Here is an 18,746-nt window from a genome sequence, read left to right as displayed (position 1 = left end):
TAGCATTACCTGTTTCTCTAATTCTTGGCGACATCTAGCGAAATGAAACAGATTTGAAATGTAACAGTCGGTACAAACCGACTGAATAACGAACACGTGTCTCGATTTCGTTTCTATTATTAACGAAACATGTACCAAAAGTGTAACGTCATTCTCGACACCTCGAGCATCGCCGATGGGGCAATTTTTCAAAGTGACGGTCAAGGCCAAGGTCGTCTTTTGGAATATTTACGACTGTTGGCGCGAATCTCGAAACCGTGACCAGTACCAACGGGAGACTCTTTCGTGACGATCTGAATCCTTATCGCGAGCAAAGAATTACAGGAAGGAACACAGTGGACGGCCGCATCCGGTACGGATATTGTAATATTTCGAGAGAGTGTAAACCCCGGGATGGAATTTCGTCGGTCGGGGGTTTCTTTGAGTGAAAAGTTCGCGCCTGAAACCGAGTTGCTCCGCGGAGCCCCCACCGTGTTAAATTGAATTTTGCAAGTGCATACCTTGCCGGGAGGGTTGTTCGAGATATGCGGGTTCGAACGTACCACGGGCTAGATTTATTGAAATACCCGTTCAGCCATTAACGAAACGTTGAACTTCGACTTGCCAGTGTTTGGTTTCGTTAACGAATTTAAATACACCGAGGACGAGGGAAAAATCGGGCAACTCGGTTGGGCAAAGTGATTCGTAACCTGGTTGGGAATCACCGATGTCTGTACGTCGATTCGAGCGTCTTAATTCGTGGGAGATTCGTTCGATAGAAGGTACCGGTGATCAACCGAACGCGTAATGGTTCACTTGTCGAAAGAAACGCGGGCAGAGCACGCGAAACTCGCAGGGTGCGAAGAACGTGCCCTTCACGGTATCAACCGGTCCAGAAACGATCCGGACCGATGAAGAAATACGGTTGCGCGAGAAAAAAACATAAGTGAGTCTAATCCAGATCCATTAAGTGCGACTCTGCGGCAAATGGACAGCTTTCCACTAGGGAAAAACACATTTGGCCGCTCGTACCCAACAAGGGTGTCGCTTGACAAACCGTTGAAGTGTGCCTCGAGTACCACGCTATATATTTATTCCACCAAGTGTACCGACGACCCTTCTAACTAAATATTTTCTTTCCAACTCGACCTCTACGTACGTCATGCGAACCTTGCCCTATTACCCTCCCTTCTGCTCCAAGTCTGAAGTCCAGACCCCTTAAAAACCCCAAACGACCCCTACAGTTTGGGATTCTTCGTCGTGGTTGTTCTCCACTCTAGCGTGTTCCGTGATCGGACATTGTGCTTGGATCGTGCGGCAGCTCGTTAAATAATTATCTTCGTTTTCGAAAATATACAATCGGTTAACGGTGTTCAAGTGCACGAGCAACGCGATATCGGGAAGTAAGAGATTACCAATTTAGAGAAACTTCCGCGGGAAGTTTTAAGGCCACGTTTAAATATTTAAATCGAATCGTGTTGCAAAGTTGAACTCTCGCCATCAGTTTCACTAGCGGCTTTAACGTGATTACGAAGTTGCCGCAGTTTACTCAGTCGCCCTCGAACAACACCGGTCGGATGTAATGCACGAATAATCAGACACGATTCAACGTGTATCCGGTAACAAAACTGACGCAAGACGGTGGCTGGTGAAGATTTAACGGGGGAACGGTTCGAACGATTATCGAGGGGACGAGATTCTTTTCTTATTCCCGCACTTCATCGAAGATCCACGGGGGCATCATACCGAAAAGATTGTAGCCTGCTTTTGAAAATTGCCAATGTCGTGGAACTTTGGGAAACGAAGTTTTCGTATGCTTCGTAACTTGAAAGCAGTTTTCGGGTACGGTGAGCGCGTTATCTGGAAAGTTACTTGGACGATCGACTTGAAATTTCAACCAATCGCAAGAATTTATCCAAAGAGGAGCCACCATCGGTCACGAAACGTCGAATATTTCGATATTTTTCAACCGAATGAAGAAAGTACTCTGGTAACCCTGCTTCGAGAAATTGATTTTTTTTTTAATATTTTCTTAAAGTATACAGCTTCCAAAATATTCGTGCGAAAGGATTTTCTCGAATTTGTAAAATTGAGAAGGTTGTAGCCGTTTAGAGCGGTGTACTCTGAACGCGTTTTTCCCGTATCGGTATTTTTTAAATCTGCCGACAGTACATTTGGAGTTTCAGTCGATCGATTTACTTGAAACTTGATGAGAATCTTCGGTAGATGTCTCTTTATCGCGCGAATCACGGTATCTCGAACTTTGATACTTTTTCCTAATTCTTCTAGCTCGTTGAAGGCGAAAGAGACGAAAAACTCGATGCTTAAACTTTAAAAGTGAGAAACTCAATATTTCCGATCGAAGCATCGTTTCTTTCGTATTTAAAATTTCATCTACATACATTATTTATTCGCTGAACGAAGAGAACCCCTTATTGTACAAAATTTCGAAAATTCGTCCACAGATTCAAAATTATTCAATTATGAAAAAATACCAAATGTACTCCGTCATAAAAAAAAAAAATCAATTTCGTTCGAAATCGTGCGCACTGACGAGGCACACTCGTGTCTCGAATCGAAACAAGAAAATACAAACCCCCCCCCCCCAAAAAAAAAAAAATGAAATCGTTCTCAAAGAAGCAATTTGTACCTGGTCGAATTACGCAAGGTGTGCACGCACGCTAATTTTCATTCCGATCCAATTATTCCTCTCTAAGAAGGAGGAGTAGAGTAAAAAAAAAAAAGAAAGAAAGTTACAAAGAACCCTCGATGTTCGGCCCAAAATACCAGACTGCCCCCTTAATTAAAACGATATCGCCGCGTCGTGGAATCAATAACCGAAGGGTAGGGGAAGGGGAAGGCGAGCAGCAACAAGGGTGAACGGGAAGAGCCATCGACAAGAGTCCGACAAAGTCAATACGAGGCACCAGGAACCCTCTTAGGAAATCACGACGATAAATACGCGAAGAGGCGAAGAGAAGAGAGGAGAAGGGGGGCGGTAGGTGGGGGTAGAGAAGAGGAAATAGAGGCGCACGTGTCCGTAAGATTTTTCTTTGTGCCGCGCGATACCTCTCCTCGGTTACCCGTTCTGTCGTTTTCCGCGTGTCCCTGCGATTAAGACGGAAGGTTTGTTTTCGGAATCGTGATTCGGGGGTTGAGTGCGCGACAGACTCCTCCCCTCCACCATCACCACTACCACTACCACTACCACGCCCCCTCCTCCCCTCCTCTTCACCCGGTACGAAAGCTCGGGGAACCACAATGCAGCCGAGAGAAAGGAAGCGAGAGAGATCCTCTTGCGAGACTATTGACAATGAGAGGAAACGAGCATCGATGTACGTGACCGAGAGAGAGTCGGGTAGAGAGGTGGAGGAATCACTGGCCAAGTGCACCGGTAGCGATGGGAACGATTCTCTCGCAACCGGTGTGCCAATGCTCTCGGAGAAATTCGTTCGTGTTCTTAACCGACGTCGACCAATATTGATCATTAGCCGGGAAACGACGGTTTTAGGTTGGCCACGAACCACCGTTTTGTCACCAGGACACCAAACTTCCTACACGGTCATCCGTTTAACCACCCGACCCTAGATCCGCTTAACTTGGGTGATCGGATGAGAACTGGTACTTTCTACGCGGTAGCTAGCAACGGACGGTCCACGAATAAGAGCTACTACGGCAAGTGACTGGGATTTGGAATGACGTCCGTATCAACCAATCAGAGTTCGGATCCTCTTAGCACCGTTCGCCCTTCAGAGTCTACGGTACGGATACAAGCGTTGGGTTATACGTGGACGATCGCCGGGAGCGCGTCAAGTTTCCGAATACTTTCGCCCCTGGATTCCAGCCTGATACCAGTGGCTATCGGTGTCCGTTCTCGTCGAACATTTCCGAACGATCATCGAATTAGTTCCATCGCTGTGCAACAGAGTGAACCCGTTCACGAGCGAGAGAGAGAGTGGGATCGTGGACAGGAAAGGGTAGCAGAAGAGAGACTGAACAAACAGGAGAGCAAATAAGTGACCAAGGGTGGTGCGGCCAAAAAGGAAGAGGCAACGCTGGAAGGCAAAAGAGAAGCCAGAAAGAAGAGATGGAACAGGGGATGTGAACGAGGGACGAGAAAAGACGAGCAATACCGAGAGACGAGGGAGCACGATGCCAAAGGAAGAAGTGAAGTGGCGGGGGGTTGAAAGAGGGCACGGATGAGCACCGAGCTAAAAGATGAAAGTATAACCCGGGCAACAGTGACTCCCAAACTAAATAGAACGCCGCGTCGTGTGTAAACAAAACAAAGAGCCTCCGGGCTACCGGGCAACAAATCGTCGAAATCATTGCTTTTAACCCAAGCTGCCTGGCTGCCACTTCGTTTAAATAACGAATGCACAAACCGTTTGACGGATCAGTTACCGCTGCGGTTTACCTGTTCACTGTTTACGTTCGTCCGGCCGTGATCATTCGTTGACAGGATCGATCGTTCGTTCGATCGATCGATCCCTCTATTCGTTACTTAGAACGCGATTAGCTCGACGCGCGTGTAAATAACCAAGGACCAATGCCAAATACCGGGCACACTGTCCATTCTAGAAGCTTCCAGCGTACCCGTCCAACTTCTTGCAGCTGACTCAGCTGGCGCGAGACCTCGAAAGATCGAAACCTGGCCGTTTTGCTTGGCTCGAGGCTCTTTTCGTCACGGGTAAGTGCATTTACCCGCGGAGCCAGCAGGTTCAAGTGCATCCAACGATCCCTCGTTGAATCCCAATTCTTCGACCATGAATTCGATCCGTAACGAATTCCGCTGTTAGGTAAACTCAACGCGAGGCCGACGCACCATCGAGCCTCGTTGATTGAACACCGAGCGGTATCAACGCGTTTCCAAACTGCCTAAGAAAGAACCGAGCGATCCGTGACTTCAACAGCAGCCATAATCTCTTACGAAGTAGCACCCTCGAGAGTCGACGCGCAACGGTGATTCCGTCATCGTTGGAACCGCCTTCCGAAAGTACACGATCTTCCTTCCTTATCCGAATCTTTCACGAACTTCGACTACCCAGGTAGACGTAAAAGTCATAGACGGTCAAAGTGGGGGAACAAGGTGAGAGATTTTCCATCTTCGTTGCAACGACGGGGACGCTCAAAGGACGAAGATTTGACACAGTTGAGGAGACTCGGGAAGAAACGAGGAAACGGGACGAAGAAAGGGAACTTTTGGGAAAGGAATGGTCGGGATCGTTGGGACTTTGAGGGTTAATCGAGCATTATAATCTGAAATTATAGAGCCGGTTTGGCAATTTTCTTTTTTTTTTCTTCTCCCACGGACTCGTACGAACAAACACGGTTCATCGCGTGCCTGAAATTAATCGACCGCCAACCTTTTCAACGGCCGTGTCCTGTTCCCTGTGATCTGATTTCGGCTCGTCTTGCGACGAACCAGTCTCGTGGAGAGATAAAAAACAAAAAAAAAGAAAAATACCCCGAGCAAAAGCAAGTGCTTCGCTACCGTTTACCTTTCCCAGGTGATTTACGCCGCCACCTGGGTCCGCGCAGGACTTGTCCCAACGTTGAACGTTCCACCGATAAATTTCCGGGCTGATTTTTAGTTTATGAGTCGTTACGGGCGTTGCTCGATCATCGAGGAATACGGAACGGGCAAATTGCAACGATACACGCGAATTGCTCGCAATTAGCACCGAGAGTATACTCGGTCTATCGCGTGCACTTCCAGTTACTTATCAACTCGTTTTCAGTTGCTACACGTATTCAAGGAGTTTGGGCTATTATTACCCAAGGTGTTCCCAAAGATATTCCTCTAATCGCGACGATCGAAAAATGTCATGCACGCACGGGGACCGCGGACGCTATCTCCCCAAGTTATAGCCTCATTAGGTTTGCATACCGGAGGGGGAGCACGAAATGGGTTCCTCGAAGAAGGTGACAACTCTACGACGTGATCTCGTTCTTTGACGAACAGTTCGAAAATTCCAGACGCGTCAACGTGGCGTAGAACGCGCCGGAATTCTCCTTTAAAAAGTAAACAGCGCCCGTTGGCCGTCAACGGACCCCGTGACACCGAGGATGATCCGTTTTGATCGATTCCAAACGTTCAACGTTTTCATCCGTAACGGGAATTGTTTCTCCGGCCAGGTTTTGTCTTTCGTTCGTTAACGCGTGCACGTTTTAAGCCCTCGCGACAAGCGGAATCCTACAGCTGAATTAAATCCCACAAATCAGCAGGTCCCAAGAGTTAGGTCAAACTTTGTGAAAATGACGTCGCCGCTGGCATCAGCGGACAATTAAATTATCGTCGGGGCAGAGTAGATAACGATGCACTCGAGGTACAACATAAACCACGAGTTACGTTGGCTGGATTATGTGTATACATAACGAGCACATAGGTGTTTTAGCTCCACTCACGATAAGTAAGTATAGTACCTATGTGGCGGAGCACGGGTCAGATTACCGGGAGTTCTGGCAGCGCGCAGCTACTGTACCGTGTCTCCATCTGTCTAGAGGAGTTTGGTACAGTATTGCGGGTGGAGTGCAGTTCGACCGATACGGTAGTTTCCCACTCTGTCGGTAATAGCACGAGATCTCTCACGAACCGACCAACAGTCAAAAATGTACCGTTTGCTTGAAAAGAATGCTTGTATGATTTCAGGACGAGGTGCTGACGATATCAGAAAAGGTGGTGGTCCGTGTCCATGATCTCGTCACGTGGTTGTCACCCACGCTGGAGTGGTCGTGGGGTCGGGAGGTGTCTTACCCGCCAACCCCTACATCGTCCCCGGAGAGCAGCCCGCTGAGGTACGAGATACCTCAGCCGCAGGTGCTCACCGACCCTGGCATCGATTTCTCGGACGTCGACAAGCAACAGAAGGAGTACGAGAGCAACCATAACGCGAGGAGGACGGACTGCGGCTCTCAGACGAAGGTGGTCGTGCTCTCGTACCCCAGGTACTGTCGATACCGAGCACTGCTGCGTAGACTCGAGGGCGCTGAACCATCCTGGCTCTGCTCGTCCATAGCAGCCGCGCTGGGTGGATTCACAGCCACACCGGGTACTAGGGTACTCTTCTGCAGGGACACCTTCGACTACCCGGATCTTGAAACTCACGAACTCCTCTGCAATCATCTAGGTAAGTCGAGTTGCGATACAGAGTGGACTGTACCCTCCTACACGTGGGGGTCACAGACCGGTTACAGGATAGACCGAACGTTCAACGAGAATAGAATTAGGGTAGACGAAAATTGGGAAATTTTCTTAAGATCGCACAAAGGGGAAGCTGTGCTCGTATCGTTGGAAACGAGTTCATCGAGGCACATCGGATTTACTGTAAATATTCTCGAGTGTCGTTGAAATATTCAAAGTTCCTCGCGTTATTACGTTTCACAAAAACGTTCGGTGCAATCTCCTCCTACTTATCTTACGACACTAAGTTCGTGGCTAATTAGCTCGGCGCTACCGGTAACGGAGGATTGTTCGTCGCGAGTAATACCGATTACCAGGTCTCGCCGCAAGAAGATTGCTGCGAGCAGAGACCCGAAGAGAGATCGATGAAACTTTGATTCTATCTGTCTCCCTCTACATGCATTACAAACGAGATTACTAAACCGAGGAGAGAGAGAGAGAGAAGGAAACAAAGTTCCTCTGCGTTTAGTTCTGGCGAGCAATAATACGTTATCGAATAAAATGAGACAAAGTTAGGAAAGACGGACGTGGAGTTGACCCTGGGGTCAGTTTTTCTCTTAGTGAACCCGATCGAATAGGTAGATGATCGAAGTCACTGAAACAAGTGACCCATTCCTTCCAGTTGCAGGTCACGCAAATATTGTCGCGACTTAAGATGTCTAACAACAGAAATCTTCCCGATTTCAACGACATCCTATTCGATAATCCGTTTTCGTGCACCCCTCTGCGGTCGAAATAGACTACCCTAGAAAGAGATACATCAGAGGATAGCAACTGACCGCTCGGAACTGATACACGGTCGGTCAGTTGCTCATAGCGTTCCGTGCAACTGACTTTACGCGAACTAACAATCCTCAGCCTCGGTTACAGGAACTATAAAAAAAGTAACTTCGATTATACGAACGCGTATTCTTTGTAAACAATATAGTTTGCGCGTAATTTATTCGAGAACGTATATAAATATATATTAGGTTGTTTGGAAAGTCATTTCGTTTTCCAAAATGGAGAATATATAATTGAATGAAATGTTTATACGTTCTGAAAAAATTGTGTTTCATTTTCACCAAAAAATACAAAATGACTTTCCGAACAACCAAATAATATACGTATTTAATTCGAAGATATAAAATATTTAATTGCGTTCAACTAATCTCTCATACAGTTGAACAGAAACGAAATATCGACCTCGGTTGAATAAACATCGAAGCCTCTGTTATTCGAACTAATAAGAGAAGATGATAGGAATGGTAATGAATATTTATTAATTGTTTGATTATCCAAACTGTCTTATCTCTCGTCGTGTTGGAATAAACGAGGTTGTACTGTAGTCGAATTTTTACAACCGGAGTCTGGAACAAACGAACGTAAAAGTAACTACTTATTCGATAATTGCTCGACAGAGCACAAAGATTCGTACAAGAGTGACCTTAAAACGGTAAATTCAAAACTAAATATCCGCCGGCAGATGCGATGACTTCGTTCGATGTCTTTGTGATGAACCTGAAACAAAGTTTCCACGTAAAATTAACTACATTTAAACTTGGTCCTCTGCTTTTCCTTGCCAGACGTTTCATCCACTGCAACGACCGACCCTTACTATTTTGCTAGTGTACCAGACTCCCTTTCTTCCGAAGTATCCTTTTAATGAAACACCTACCTAAGCAGTCAACAAGTTTATTCAATTACATTATCTTCTGAGAGAGTTAAATCCTCTATTTAAGAAAATGTCTAGATAAGGAAGTCAAGACGATAAAGTTAAATTAATTACATAAAATTTGTAATGCTTAATTATGTTCATTCGATGTTATACATCTAGTTACAGAATAACAAAACTTCAAACGGAATACGTTATTACAGATTATTTTCGTTGTGCATCTAGCTTGAGAATCAAAAATTGAAGAAATAATAATAAATTAAAAATAGTAAATAATTGAACAAACTATCTTCTGATTAATTATTTTTTTTTAATATAATTCTTCTTTCGACGATACACCTAGGCAAGAGAAACCTATGTATACAAATTACCGTTAACGTGTTTCGTCAATGTTACAATATGCGTGTTACTTATGCATTACAAATAATAATTAATTTCCATACGCAATCCAAACTATTGCATAAATTACGATCCACGTGCAGAGTTTAAACCGCTACGATCAAACTGTATTTTTACCGTACACGTATCCCCGATTCTATTTCATAGCCGTTTATTTTATCGAAATAAAAATAATACGTCTCTTTTTTATATTCACTTGTCAAAATCAGCTTATATAAATTCAAAGCCAGTGAATCGTGTACAGTGCTTCCACCTTTGAGCATACTGAAACGCGTTTCAACGAACGTAGCATTATAATACAATTTGCAAAACGTGTCAAGCTGTCGCACGAAAGCTTGACGTGTTCTATTTAATAATTAAACAGCGCTCCATGCGTGTAGATTATTCGAATTAAATGAACTGAAAAATATTCAAAAATAGATTCATCGTTGCACTAGTGACATTACGGAAGGAAGAAAAAAGAAAAAAAGAGAGAAAAAAAAGGAAACGTCACGCGGAACTAAACCGAGGATTTAAAGAACTATTTACCGACGGGGATCTACTCACGCGCGATCCCAGAAGACGATCGCTAAACGACAGAATCGTATCGAGTCGGCACGAGAGAACGTCGCATCCTATCGAACGCAGTTTTCGGCCACGACACGTTACTTTGTTATCGACGCGCTGTTCGACTATAGAAGAGACGATCGTAATCCGGATTAAGACGACCGGAACAAACTGTTGTCAGATTCTAAGTTTAGATTAGAACGCATTTTATACTCTGTCAACGTCGTTCTCGAACACGTGTCAAAACAAAACTATCCATTCTACGTTCGTGGTTATCGCGATGAGGATTGTGATGAAAATTAAAGAGAACGTAATTGTGTATTATAAAGTGATCGGTGAGTATCGTAGGTTAATTCGCGGTGAAAGATATCGTGCGTGAAATGATTGTGACCTGGTTGACATTCAGACAGAAAAATGCACAAAAGATCGAGACGTGCACGTGGCGCAGATATAGACATCGAAACGAAACAATCAACGTTTGCACGCGTGTATAGTTTCATGGTGAATACATAATTTGCGATGCAGTGGACGGTTTCGTAGCAATAATGTGATCGTGGAATCGACAGCCGCGTAGAATTGTTGATAGTAACAAGCGAAGTTGTTGCAGTAGCGATAGTAATGTCTGTTTTTTCGGTTAGCATTAAATTGTATTGGTTAAATTATATTCTTGGTTACATTGTGCCAGGTACCGTGAAAGGTCGTTAATATAAATTACTAGTTGCAAACTGTCGTTACGTTTCTCGATTAATCGATGAGTTTCGTAATTGCTGAAATGTTATTTAGTGTGCGTTCTGCTTCGAACAATTAAAATTCATGGAACGAAGCGACGCGATCGTATACACTGATTCACTCTTTCGTGAAATTTGAACTTTTGTCCTGGAAAACTGTAGCGAAAAGAATATTCTAACCGGTAATAATTCTACGTAAATTTTTCACGTTGCATTATTCTGCGTTCGAATGCATTTACGATCGATTGATTTTTTCCCAGAGAGGATGTTTTCCAGTAATACGAGAAAAATGAATACGCTTCCAATGATACGGAATTTGCTATTTTGTATTCACATTTTGCGCGTAATTTCTGCTCGTTAAGTAAAATTAAGAAACGTCATGCAACCGTGGATATACGTACGTCTTTACAGTGGAAGCAGACACGAATTATTGTTATCCAACACCGGCGTAACTCCCAGTCCCTTGCACCGTGTCAAAACAAACACTCTCGTAACCGTTAATACCGAGGAAAAAATTACACGTGCACACATTGCAAGGAAACTGGTAGCAATATGAAATATTTCGTGCACTTTATTTGCCAACGGGATATCAATTTTTCTTTTTATCGATATTTACTTTACAGTTGCGCTTACACGTTCAAAATGTCCAAGTATCAAAATATTCGGCTACTATTTTTCTTTACAAATATTCCATTTTCGTTCTTTTCGAGCTGGAATATATTTCACCGTGTTGTGCACGTATCGTTGCACACATCTTTACTTTTATTCGACGAATTGTACCAAAATCCAGTTAACTATGAAATCGTCGACAGTAGTCTCTTTTTAGACCATTGGTGATCTAATTATAACCTCGTCCTATCGCAAAACGTAACTAATCGGAAAACCGATAAATAATTTCTGACAATTTCGTCGAAGGAGTTTTATTGGATTTGCACATTTTGTTATCTCATGAGACATCTATACTTGGCAATCTCACCGGTCCGTTTCATTAAGAAATTATTGTAAATGTCAGAACCTTTATAAAAAAAATTATCCACTCCTATGTAATTGCATAATTAGTAACCGGATTGAATTTTTATGCGTCACTGTGTCTATCGAGACACAATCTGGCGTTTTCACTGTTGCAATCACGTGGTCCGGATTATACATACATACGTGCATACATATGCAGTTCTTCGAATTGAAATGCAGTATCGTAACTCTGCAGCTTCGATCGCTTATAGTTTATTTCAAGTAAATTCACAGACGTACGAACAACTGGAAACAATTTTTATTTACAATTCTTGAATTATAAGATACAACCGATACAATGTAAACACGACGAAGAAATGTAAATTGTTCGTGTTCGTTCTGGTTTTTAATTCCGGATACTGATCAATTTATGGGCATACGTAATTTTTGTTTACAATTCTTGACAAATAAAATCACTGCAATGTGAAAACGACGAACAAATATAAATTATTCGTGTTCGTTCTCGTTTTTAATTCCGGGTATCGATCAATTTATGGGCATACGTAATTTTTGTTTAAAATTCTTGACAAATAAAATTACTGCAACGTGAAAAAGGAACGAATAAATATAAATTATTCGCGTTCGTTCTGGTTTTTAATTCTGTGTATTGATCAATTTATGGCAATACGTAATTTTTGTTTACAAATCATTACAAATAAAATTACTGCAACGTGAAAAGGACGAACAAATATAAATTACTCGTGTTTGTTCTGGTTGTTACATTTGGATTATTAATTAATTCGTGGATCTACGTGATCGTTGTTTATAATTCTCGTTACGAGTGAAATAAAATTAATGCAATGTAGAAACGACGGACAAATATAAATTATTAGTATTTGTTCTAATTTTTACATTTGGATTATTAACTAATAATCGAACAAATATAAATTATTCCAGTTTGTTATATTTGGATTATTAATTAATTCGTGGACCCACGTGATCGTTGTTTACAATTCTCGTTACAAATGGAATAAATAAATTAATGCAACGTAAAAACAACAAACAAATATAAATTATTCGTGTTTGTTACATTTCTATTATTAATTAATTCGTGGACCCACGTGATCGTTGTTCACGATTCTCGTTACAAATTGAAGTAAAATTAATGCAACGTAAAAACGGCGAGCGAATGTAAATTGTTCGTGTCTGTTCTGATTTTAGCGCCAAAATTGAAGGGACGGCCAAGGAGAAAGCGTAAAAAGCGCAGCGCATCGCCCGGAGAGTCGAGCAATGAAAGCGAGGCATCCGTTGCATCCACGTCGAAAAGCGTGCCGCCTAATACCGCGACCCTGGTGGTGTCCAACGTCGGCAGACCACCGTCGTCGGTGGTACGGCGAAGCGAGAGGAATACCAGCGCGGAGGAAAAGAAGTTCCTCACGGACGTGCAGAGTTTCATGAATTCGCGGGGTACGCCTGTCGGAAAGATGCCACTGCTGGGCTACAGGCAGAGTCAGTATCTGTGCTTTTTTTTTCAACGATTGGCGGCAATGTTTAGATGCTTTTTAGGCAGCACACACCGACGAGGGGAAGTCGGTGCACCGGGATCGTCGATTTCGATCAACTGGTTTCTTGGTGAATTTAGAAAAGCAACGATAAACAATGTCACGAACGAAACAGGTAATTGCACGGGAACATACACGGTACGAGGAGGCAGGTCCTCTGTTTACGGTTCTGGGTACACCAAAAAGAAAGTTGAACGGAAATCGAGGACCCCGGGGTTGATACGATTTCTCCTCGTCAGTTTTAGAAACGTTGATTCGTTGTCAATTAAATTGAAACAGTGATTGGTACTGTTCGAAGCTGATATACAGCAGTGTTTCCTTTTGACAAGTAACGTTTAGATAGAACCTCGTAACCAGAATTGAAAAGTATCGGATCGTAACAATTGATGTTTTATTTCCAGTCGATCTCTTCCTGTTTTATACGAAAGTGCAGATGCTCGGTGGCTACGATTCCGTCAGCGCTGGTCGCCTTTGGAAGACCATCTACGACGACATAGGTGGTAATACAGGAAATACCAGTGCCGCAACAATCACACGTCGACATTATGAAAGGTGAAGTGTATTAAATGAGAGCCATTGTGTCGTTCGAGGCCAGTTTCGATCAATGGATTCTGTATCGGTGTTCCCAGGTTGCTGTTACCTTACGAGAGGTACCAAAGGGGCGAAGAGGCAAAAGTGAGACTGACGCACGGAAGACGTACCAAGACTAGTAGTGTATCAGAAGAGCCCGAAGACGTTAAACAAGAAACCAGCGACCCATATCCATTGGAAACACCCCCACCCGTAGAAACGAGTCTTACCGCTACGTCTCCTCCCCTTCAACCGATCGTAACAACCGTGAGTATCGTCGAGAGACTGTTAATATCAACGTTGCACGACCACGAACTACTACTTACGTTTACTAATTATTTTTCTTCTCCTTCTTCTTACCCCCAGCCGTTCCTGTCGGCCGAGAAACCGAAAATGGAGACGGGCAAAACGTCGTCACTTCGTAGCGTACGAGTGAAGCCGGAACGGCTGAAGTCATTGAACACTATGATCGCCAATAGCACGCCATCGCCCAGCCAGCAAGCTAGCCAACTGCCAAGTCCGCCACCTTCTTCTAATACGTCAATTTCGACACCGAACAGTACACCCTCCACAACGCCCACGAACGGTACTGGAAGTCAAAGCGTCTTAGAGAGGCAGCTGAACAGTCCTCTGATATCGCAGCAAGTACCACCATCGTGTTCGCCACCGGGTCTACCGGTTACCACTGTAACAACGAACGCTTCTACGGTCGTTACGTTAACACCGCCGCCGGAGAAGGACATGAAGGAGATCAAATTGGATCCGAAACAGACCACCCTGCTGGCACAGGGCAAGGAGAACATACCGTTGTTCGGCGAGAAGTCAATATTCGCGGAGAAAGCGATAGCGCCGCCCAGATCACCGGAGGTGATCGATCTCGAGTCGGAGAGCGACACGAGTAGGGACAAAATAATCATTCCCAGCTTTAAGAAACGTAAACTCGAAATACTCCGCGAGGGTGGTCTCGAGGTCACTGCCGTTGACCTGGACACGCGACCGAGCGTGATCCAGAGCAATCCACCGGCACCAGCGACGATGAGATCCGAGGAGAAGTCGCCAATATCGTACCCACTTCCAGTCACACCCAATTCCATTCCGAAACTGATATCCGTCACCGTGACACCGGACATTGGACACATGTTGTCGTCGCCTCAGGAACACCAGCATCCACATCATCAAGCACGGTTGCAGGTACCGAGCAAACAACCACCGGCTCACCATCACAACAACAACAACAACAATAATAACAATAATAACACCACGGTGAACAACAACAACGTCGTGAACAGCCGCGTGATAAATCTCGGCACGTCGAACAACGCAGCGTTGTTGCAACTGTACGCGAACGCGAACGTTCCGCCGCCCGCGTCCTCGGTTGCGATACAACACCAACCGAACCATCGTTTCGTACCGCCAACCGTTCCGAACGGTAGGATATTTCTGCCGAAGGTCACGCAATCGAGGTCGATATTCGCGCACAACGAAAAAACCGTGTACGGTGACCCGAAGGATATCCTCAATCCGCCAAAGTATCGTCCACCGTTTCACCGTTTGCCCCAGCAGCAACCGATGAACAACAACAACAACAATAACAACGATTTGGTGGCGCACGGCGGTGTACTCGATTTGACGCAGAAGTCCGGCGAGAAACCGGTATTCCCGAGACCGAGTCTAGAAATAGTGAAAGTACCTGTAGTGCCGAGGCCTAATCCATTGAACTTGGAGATGAGGAACTCGTCCACGGCTAAAGAGAAACCAACAGACTGTTCGAAACGGAGCCCCTATCCCGGCTACCAGAACGTGCTGGACAGTCGGACCATGGCTTCGAATAACCTTGAGATCACGATCGTGAACCCGAAACAAAAGAACAATCACGCGAGTATACCGACGGTGCGCGTACCGAGTCCGCCCAACAGAACTGGTACGATGCCGGTCCAGAGAAGACAACAGGTGAACGGCAGGTACACGAACACGAGGAGCGAGCCGGTGTCACCGTACACGCCCAGAAAGCCAATTAGTCATCCTGTCATACCGAACGTACCTAAGCTGAATCATTTGAACAGCGGTAACTCCTATCCGAGAATGCAGGCGGCCATGCAGCAACAGATCAGTATAGACAGGAGAAAAAACGTGGAAACTAGCGGCAAGGAGCAACACCAGCAACGTCGTATCAGCGAGGGCGACAAGTCGTTGATAGGTCAACACCAGCACCAACAGCAACAGCAACAAGAGTCGAGGCAAACCGAGGCTGGTAGACGACACAGCGTTCCCAGTATACCCTCGGGATTCGTGCCCACGGTGCCCCAAAGTAATCCAGCCTTTCTTCCGCAACTGCCAACAAACACGCCCGGCAAGTTCCTACCGATTTTGGACCCGATGTACTATTCCGCGTTCTACAACGGTTTATTCACCCCGCCGCCGATTCCGCCCACGGCCACCACGTCGTTTCTACCGCCGGAATTCAGCGCGTACTACAAGGAATTACTTGCTTCCTCGCAACCAAGACTGGGGATGGCGGGGCAGAACCAGCCGGCTGCCCCGACGTCTAAGTAGACAATGGGATCTCATATGTAGGGTATCCGACACCGTAGTAGCGAATAATGTCGGTTTCGTTTCTAAAGACAAAGATCCGTCGGGTTTCCTCGTCTCGAATATCTCTATTTTCAATTCAAGAATCATTCAAAGGAGGACTTCCTCGTGCGTGTCAATAAAGACAATTGTTGAGTGAAAATGAGCGGCAAACTTGGCCCGAAGGGCGTGTATCGCGCCATGATTCTTTCTTTTTCTTTTTTTTTTCTCTTCTTCTTCTTTCTCTGAGATCCTCGTTCGAACATTGTTCTTCGAACGTTCTTCTGTGCGCAATATTCGAGATCATACGCGATACACGCTGTCCGGTGATTGGCGGAGCGAAACACGAAAGGGGAGAGGTGATCCTTCGAAACAAAAATAAGCGGGAAAACAGACTAGCGCGTGTTTCTTTCGAAAGTTCGCGGGGATTTGGTTACTTCAATGTACACGAAGATACGTATGTGGAACACTGATGTGAAATGTTGGAAAATATTTATTTGCATTTCTCGAACACAAAGACGTTTTCTCTCGTAAATGTTTCTTTTCTACGATCGATTTCCGACTTATTTTTGAACGAAGGGTTCTATTCGCTTTTTTCTTCTTTTTTTTTTTTCTTTTCTTTTCTCCCCTTTCCATTTCTTCGCGAATCGCCGGATACACTGTATGGAAGCGAGAGAGTTTTAAAAATGTGGAACGCGAGAGGCGACTGTGGAAATTCGATTGCACGAACGAATAATTTACAGTGGAATAGGTGTGTACATGCATATACTATGCAATAAATTAGGTAGTAATTTTTTATATGTAACAATAATACGAGACATGCAACTTCGTTGTACATCGGAGAGAAACAATGTTTCGGTATTGTCTTAATTTTTCAATTATATTTTTTTTTTTTTTTTTTTTTTTTATATATTATTATTATTATATATATATATTTCGAGAGAGTATTCGATATTTAGGGGAAAAAGAGCGTACTAAAGCACTGTGATACCGATCAAAAAAGAAGGAGGCAAAAAATGCTGTACTCATTGGATGAGCGACGAATGCAGTTTGACTCTTTTCGTACGAAAATATGACGACTTTTCTACGTTCAATTCTAACGCGATCATCACCCACCCGTGTGCGTACAGCCGTGACAACGAGCGCAATGGGACGATCAACTAGGTTGAACTACACTTTTTTTTTCATTTCGTATTTGTATTTGTTCTACCTTTTTTTTTTAAACAGATTCTCCAAGGGATTAAATTCGATTCTTTGTCGCGTAGTAGGGTCAGAATTTCTTCATTTCGAACGTGCGATGTGATAACTAAATAAATATATATATATATATAAATGAATGAATAAATATATATATATATATGTATATATATATATGTATATGTATATGTATATGTATATGTATGTATGTATATGTATATGTATATGTGTATATGCGAGATCTTCTAGCCGACGGATCGTCAGAACGTATAATTGTTTATTATATAACGATAAATCTTACCGTAGTGTAAACAATCGCGAGAACCCTATTCTACTGTGTAAGTTTAGACAAATTTTCATTGTATCTCTTGACACACGTACACCCGCCCCCCCCCCCCCCAAATCCACACATCTACACGCCCGATCACCCATACACGCCCCCTTTCTAACACACAGAGACACAGACACACGTATACACTCACCGATCCGTAGTCAGCTCTAACAGACATAAGTGCACGCAATCGCGATGTTATTAGCAACGAGACGAATGTACATAATGTATATAATCACGTATCCGTTAAGGTAGATGAAAAAGTCCCCCATGCATTGTATCTTTCAACATTTTACGTAAGAAAAAAAACGTGTTAAGGTTTAGCAAGTGTGTACAGGCTGTCTGACTTTTGTGTGGCCAACGATAGTCGTATCGCTGTATAAATATATTCTTCGCTAGGGTGCAACGCAATATTTTTTGCAGAATACTTTTTTAGAGGAAGTCTTTTGTACATTTAGACAAGAAAAAAAAAAATGGAGGAGGAAAAGCTGACAAGCACGTTTTCGTTTTCGTCGACATATATATATATATATATATATATATATATATGTATGTGGGTGTGTGTATATATATGTATGTATGTATATAAATATGGAAATATATATGTATATATATACACACATATACACAGATATCACCGATAATGGCGTGAAAAAAAAATGAGTGTGAGAGAGAAAGAGAGAGAGAAAAAAAATACGAATCTTTCTTCTTTTTATATATATATAAAATATATATATATATAATATATGTACATATACATATATATATACATATACATATATATACATATATATACATATATATACATATATATACATATATATACATATATATATATACATATATATATATACATATATATATATATATATACATATATATATACATATACATATACTTTCGGTTAACGAGAGCACCACCATGATCGACTGATTTCTAGACATGCGCGCGATCGCTATCGGAAGCGACCGAACATCGCGGGCCACCGACATTTCGGAACGGAGACGGAAATGAAAAAAAAACCGACGACGGTATATCCATGTTAAACGTAGGACGTATCGATAGAATTTGTTCGTTT

General features: G+C 43.5%; 1 protein-coding gene across 7 annotated transcripts in view; it reads left to right on the top strand.

The window, feature by feature from the left end:
* LOC143145108 (uncharacterized) overlaps positions 1–18,319 on the top strand; it is a 295,651-nt gene extending 277,332 nt beyond the window's left edge. For 5 of the 7 annotated variants that reach the window (XM_076308161.1, XM_076308145.1, XM_076308136.1 and 2 more), the window contains 5 exons: positions 6,632–7,109; positions 12,662–12,949; positions 13,404–13,554; positions 13,632–13,839; positions 13,939–18,319. In XM_076308161.1, the coding sequence (XP_076164276.1) occupies positions 6,632–7,109; positions 12,662–12,949; positions 13,404–13,554; positions 13,632–13,839; positions 13,939–16,125 (3,312 nt within the window). In that variant the 3' untranslated portion in view covers positions 16,126–18,319. Of the gene's footprint in view, positions 1–6,631; positions 7,110–9,450; positions 10,097–12,661; positions 12,950–13,403; positions 13,555–13,631; positions 13,840–13,938 lie in introns of those variants that run through there. The other 2 variants (XM_076308176.1, XM_076308184.1) reach the window with 2 other exon arrangements.
* The last annotated feature ends 427 nt before the right edge of the window (positions 18,320–18,746 follow it).

Source organism: Ptiloglossa arizonensis, chromosome 1 (genome assembly GCF_051014685.1).
Source record: "Ptiloglossa arizonensis isolate GNS036 chromosome 1, iyPtiAriz1_principal, whole genome shotgun sequence".
NCBI lineage: Eukaryota > Metazoa > Arthropoda > Insecta > Hymenoptera > Colletidae > Ptiloglossa > Ptiloglossa arizonensis.
This window is presented reverse-complemented; position numbering and strand designations above follow the sequence as displayed.